This window comes from Bison bison, unplaced genomic scaffold, assembly GCF_000754665.1.
Source record: "Bison bison bison isolate TAMUID 2011002044 unplaced genomic scaffold, Bison_UMD1.0 scf7180017864529, whole genome shotgun sequence".
Taxonomy (NCBI): domain Eukaryota; kingdom Metazoa; phylum Chordata; class Mammalia; order Artiodactyla; family Bovidae; genus Bison; species Bison bison.
Genome location: NW_011495079.1, coordinates 2,772,635 through 2,778,723, shown reverse-complemented (window position 1 = coordinate 2,778,723; position 6,089 = coordinate 2,772,635). Strand labels below are relative to the sequence as shown.

At 48.9% G+C, this 6,089-nt stretch overlaps 1 protein-coding gene across 7 annotated transcripts in view; it reads left to right on the top strand.

Moving 5' to 3' along the window:
* Nucleotides 1–6,089, top strand: part of ANKS1B (ankyrin repeat and sterile alpha motif domain containing 1B) — a 1,164,394-nt gene that overhangs the window by 1,155,793 nt on the left and 2,512 nt on the right. For all 7 annotated transcript variants that reach the window (XM_010831587.1, XM_010831586.1, XM_010831585.1 and 4 more), the window contains one exon: nucleotides 3,913–4,080. In XM_010831587.1, coding sequence (XP_010829889.1) covers nucleotides 3,913–4,080 — 168 coding nt within the window. The remainder of the gene's footprint in view (nucleotides 1–3,912; nucleotides 4,081–6,089) is intronic.

Here is a 6,089-nt window from a genome sequence, read left to right as displayed (position 1 = left end):
CTAGTTCTTTGTTGTTCTTGTCAAAACATAAGATGCATTGAGTGGAGAATGAATAAACTCACTTGGAAACCCTAAAAAAAAAAAAAAAAAAACCATCCATTTTATCATGTTTACAATTCTGAGAGTCAGGTATCTGGGCAAAGCAGAACACTTCTGCTCCATGATATCTGGGGCCTCCAATGGGGCCATCTGTCTGGGATCCTGGGTGTGGCATCTCTTGGTTCTTGAATGTCTGGTGTCACTCCTTCACTTCATTTATCTGGAGGCTGGCCTGGGATGGCCGCAACTGCTGTTTCTCTACAGGCAGCCTCTTCCCCTGGCCAGCTTGGGCATACAGTGTGTTAATCTCAAGATGAGATGTTTTTCTATGTGGCTGGTTTTCCTCAGAGTGAGTGTTCCATGAGGTCCAGGTAGAAGCTGAAAGACCGTCACAATCTAATCTCATAAGTCCCAGCATGTCACTTCTGCACATTCTGCTAGTTACGGAAGTCAGGATATCTAATCCAGATTCAAGGAGGTGAAAGAACAGACTAGGCCTCTCAATGGGAACACCATGGCATGAGGGAAGCAGAAGAGTGATGCCTGCCACCTTGGAGACAAGCTACCACACATGGGGAGGGTGGGAACATACCTTTTTTTGAAGCATAGTTGACTCACAATATTCCAGGTGTTTATATAAAATACAGTGGATTGGCAGAATTGATACAAAGTTAAGAGATTCAGTTTGAGTCAGAGTTACCAGCCTAGGCATCTGCTTTTATATATATTATTTTTTCAGATTCTTTTCCATTATAGGTTGTTATAAGATACTGAATATAGTTCCTTGTGCTATACAGTAGGCCTTTGTTTTTCTATTTTATATACAGTAGTGTGTATATGTTAATCCCAAACTCCCAAGTTGTCCCCCGACCTTCCCCTTTGGTAAACATAAGCTTTCTGTGTCTGGGAGTCTGTTTTGTAAATAAGTTGATTTGTATCATTTTTTAAGATTCCACATATGTGATATCATGATATTTATCTCTTACTACACATAGTATGCTAATCTCTAGGTCTATGCATGTTAAAATGGAATTATTTCATTTTTTATGATTAATATTCCCTTATATACCACATCCTTATCCATTCATCTGTTGATGGACTTGAGGTTGCTTCCACGCCTTGGCTATTGTAAACAGTGCTGCTGTGAACACTGGGGTGCATAAATCTTTTCAAATTAGTTTGAAAGAACATAGACTTTTAGGTCATAAATATTGGTTCATACCACTGCTTTGTAACTTTCTAGCTTGTGATGTCAGATTAACCTTTCTGAGCCTCAGTTTCCTCATCTACAAAATGAGGATAATGATATTCCACTGCAGCTGATCGTGGTAAACTTTATTGGTTGGTTCAGTGCCTAATATCTACAAAGTCCTCACTTAACAGTAGCTATGGTACCTATAGTAATAACTAGTAGTGTTATTACTCCAGCTTGGCCTTTAGATATTCATTCATTCAGCAAACAAGATCCCCTGCATGCCTGCAGTGTGCCAGGCACTGGCCTACCCAGCTGTGAAGATGATGATATGCTGTAAGCAGAGACTAATTGGGGTTTCGGGTTTTTTAAGCAGCGTCCCTGGATCCACATGCCAGGCAGCACCTCTGGGGTCAGCAGGCCTGGCTCCGAGGAGGAAGGAAGGGCATGTCACCTAAGCCGCTCTGGTCCGACCATGGTATCACTTTTGGTCCTGAGTCTCCTGCTCTGGCAGTAACTCTCCTCCCATCTTAAGTAGTGGGGATGGTATTAAGAGCAGGCAGGAGACACGAACCCCCCGCCCCCATTCAGGTGCATGTCCGCAGGCCCCATCTGCTGAGTCCTTCTAGGGCCCCAGGACTCTCTGCATGCAAAGCCCCATAAGCTGCTCCTTGCAGGCTGTCGCTGGCATCCAGGATCGAAGCCTCAAACACCGAGATGACAGAAAGCGTAGGCGAGGTAACAATGTCCAGCTCTTGACAGATCATAAAAGAACAACTCTCAAAATGAGCATTCTAAATAAGATGAAAAGCCAAGACATCATGGAGAATGCAAGCCAAATGAGGAGAGGCCACCTGGCAGGGAACCTCATGGGCTAGTCGGGTCTCTGTGTCTTATCTCAGTGGTTTCCTACCACTGGGAACTTCTTTAAAATGAAAGGGTAGAGCTTCTAACCAGAACCTTTCAAAAACTTTTAGCCTTCTGATAATAGTCTTGTGAAAATCTCACCTGCTCAAATGGCCTTCATTTGAAGACACTGGAGCTGTAAGTAAATCTCACTTTCGGGAACTTGTTTTTAGGTTAACGGTAAAGGAATTCACACTCATTAAGTACCTTTGTCCCAGCATCAAAAAGCTGCATGTTACAGAATCGCTGAGTCTGCCATCTTTCCCTCAGTCCAGCTGCCCGCCTAGAGCACCAGTGCCTGCTCCTGATGGATGGACAGCCACCATCCACCTCCACAGCAGCCGGAACGAGACAACAGCCCGGACTTCGTGGGGCAGCCTAAGCCCGGGGCCCCTTTCCAGGGCACCACCCTGGTGGCAATGTGAGGGTCAGCCCTCCTCTGCTAGCATTTGTTGGTACATTGCTAATTTCCTGGTCTGACTCATCCTAGGAGGCAAACACTGGCCCATGTTCATTGAAGGAAGAGCTTGGCTGGCTGTGTGAGGCTCAGTGTCTCCAGTAAGCACACATCTGTCTTGTGGGGTGTCGCTTCTTCACCTGTGTCTCTAAAGAGAAGACATGTCCTCTGTGAGACTAGTTCTCACGCTCAGAAGCATTTAGATCTGCCAGCAGGCCAGCATGGATCTAAACTCTGGTCAGGGTGGAAACCCACGGGTTCTTCCACAGGGCCTCTGATGGCCATCCTGCGTCTCCCTCCTCCTTCATCAAGATGGAACAGTCCCCACCAGACCCCTCAGTCATGGGAATTGAGCTGTTCTGTGTCCTGGATTGAGGAGGCAGGGTCACAGGATGCAAAATCAGCAAAGTTTTTCTGGTTTTGAGAAACCACACACAGACATCTAGGGATGTTCATCAGCGTGGAAACTTGAGACAGACCTTGCCGGCACTCAGCTGGGGCAGTGGTTTTAAGAAAACTCACTGTAACCCATAGACATCTGGTTCATTGATGTGCTGTTGACCTCAGGGTCAACGTCTTGTTTTCTCAGTGAGAGAAGATGGGGTGGGACAGTGCTCGAAAGAGAAGGCAGAAATGAAGTAAGAACCTGGAGGAGAGAAGTAAGACATCATCCTGAGGGGAATGACTGAAGGTCTGAAGAAAAGAATTTCTCCCAGGCACTGCGTGGCATGGCATTCGGGCAGAATCTCCTTTCTCACACTGATTTAGTGATAAAATATGGAGTGGACCCACAGGGAGAGCAGATGCCTCAAGAAATAGATGGATAATTGGCTCTGTTTGCATGCTTGCTGCTGTGACTGCGAGACACCACACCAGCATGACTAATGCCTCTCCCCTCTGCCTAAATTAGACTGTGATTGTGTTTCAGAGATGTTCACTGAATCACAGATGTTGGAGGTAAAAAGACCCAAACTTCTCAGGAGCACCTCGTGGGGAGTGTGTGGGCTCACCCTCACAGGCTGAGGGACTGGTATAACCCCTTGCCTTCTAAGGCCTGGGAGCAAAACAGTCACCCAGGGCGGGCTCCTTAGGGTAGCTGTAGGCGTGTGTATTGCAGCAGTGACTGATGCCTCCTTAGACCCTAACTTGGACCCAGAGTGTGCAATCTGTCAGATTTCCCCTGACTCGCTGCCATGTCAGGTGGAGCAGCTCAAGGTCCTCGCCGGTTCACCCCCTCAATGTCCTCTCTTTGCGTGCTCAGTGACTCTGTTCTGACCTGCAGGATGCTGTTGTAAACGCTTTCTCATTTCTCTTGCAGAATTTAGCCTATGAGATCATCCTAACGCTTGGACAGGCATTTGAAGTCGCCTATCAGCTTGCACTGCAAGCCAGGAAAGGGGGGCATTCCTCCACGCTTCCAGAAAGCTTTGAAAACAAGCCCTCCAAGCCCATCCCCAAGCCCCGCGTCAGCATTCGCAAGTCGGTGGTAAGTAGACAAGACACAGGTGTTCTGAGAACTGAAGGGAAGGATCTATGGTGGTGTGGGTGCTGGTAAGAATCCAGGGCCTGCCCTTCCTGTCCTCCCCTCAGCCTTGTCCTGGCTTGTAACTGTCATCCTCTCAGCCCAGTTCCTGCAGTCTTGGGGACCGTCTACTGAACCTGGAGGCTCCTGAGAAAATCCCACTTACCCTGTGCCCTGAAGCAGCCTGGGAGGGGGCTGGGTGCTGCTGTCCCGGGTCAATCTCTCCTCTAGATCCAAGCTACCTGGGGACCAAGTTCCCTGAGACCTCAGCTGCCATCCCTCCAGGGGGCAGGCCTCTTCCAGGCAGCAGAGAGGTTGGTAGAGGCTCACAGCGAGGGTGTCCCTGGTACCCAGCAAGTAGAAGCTGGGGGCTCAAGCTGTGCACGGAGTCGGGGTGGGAGAGGCCTGGGCACCAGGCCCTGTGTTCTCCCCGCAGCAGCTGAGGCTTCCTGCAGAGCAGGATTGTTCAGAAGCTACTGCCCCTCCTCCTCGCATCTGCCTTCCTCCAGGAATTTCCTCCCCTTCCCTCCCACACGCTCTGCACACATCCTGTCCTAACAGACTTTCCTGACTTCAAAGCGGCCTCCTCTGGTAGTAGCAGTACCCAGAAGCTGGAATGTTCCCAGCCAGCCTCACTTCTGGTTTCTGCTCCGTATGGCATCCTTGGAACTCTTGGACTCCGGGCAGCAGTGCCATCACAGAGGCATCACTCTCACACCCATATATCCTTCCATCTGTGACTCCTCCTCCCCACCGACCCCAGGTCATGGGGAATTTGTAGGGTTTTTAATGTTTGCAGAAGCACCATGCTTGGAGATCATGTGGCTTCTTGTTCATGACCTCTCTTTGGTCTCTGCTCCTTGACAGCTCACATCTCAGATCTTTTCTTCCACCTCACCATTCACACCCATGCTTGTCCCTCACTGCTGACCATTGCCAGGAACTGCACGTCCTCCCACCTCAGCGCCTCCCAGCCCCACTGGCTCCCAACCCTGATGCACTCCCAGAGCTCCAGACCTACAGGTTCAATTTCTCCTTTGATACTTAGCAGACAGCTGAAACTTACTCTGCCTAGAACAGAATTCTTGATCTCTCTGCAAAGCTGTTTCTGTCTCCCTACCTCTGCCAGCCTAGTAAACAGGCTAACCAGTCACCAAGTTGCTCAAGCCATCAATCTAGAAAGCAGACTTGATTCCTGTTTTCCTCTCAGCCCTGTGTCCAGCCCACAAGCAGATTCCATCTATTCAGCCCCTAAAACATCTCTCAGCTCCATCCACGCCTCTCCATTTCTTCTGTCACTCTTCCCATCCTAGCCATCACCACCACATCTCCAAAACTACTCCAGTACATCTCCTGAAACTCCCTTCCTCCACAGGGCAGCCACATCATGGTACCACAGCCTTGACTTCCCACCACACTCCTCCCAGGCACTCAGCCTCCCTATTCCTGGAATAGACAAAGCTTCCACCTACCTGTGTTCCCTCCACCTGGCTTTGTCTCCCCCTCATTTCTGCACAGCTGACTACAGCTGGTCATCCAGGCCCCAGCCACACAAAGAGGCATCTCCTATATATTGTCTGTCTTACCCCACAGGAAAGCAGGTTAAATATCCAGAAATTTTCAGAATATTTGGGGGACTAGCTCTAGTCTGTTGTATTGTATACATTCCCATGTGGGCTGGATAAATCTGCTCCTACCTCCATCTGACTTTTCTTTGGTCCCTGTAGACTTCTTCCAGGCGAGTATGAAGGGATGTGCACCATACGGGCTCATAGAATATTCATTTAGAAGCCTTCACTGAAAAAGATGGAACATACAGTGAATAATACTGCTGCTCTTTAACTGCCCCAAGATCCCGTCCCCCTCAGCAGGTGTCTGTGTTCCATTTCCCTCGGCCCCAATAGTTTACTGTTGAGAATATCCTGTGATTAGACATGTGACGTTCCTCCCCACAGCCTTGTGGAGGTACAGAC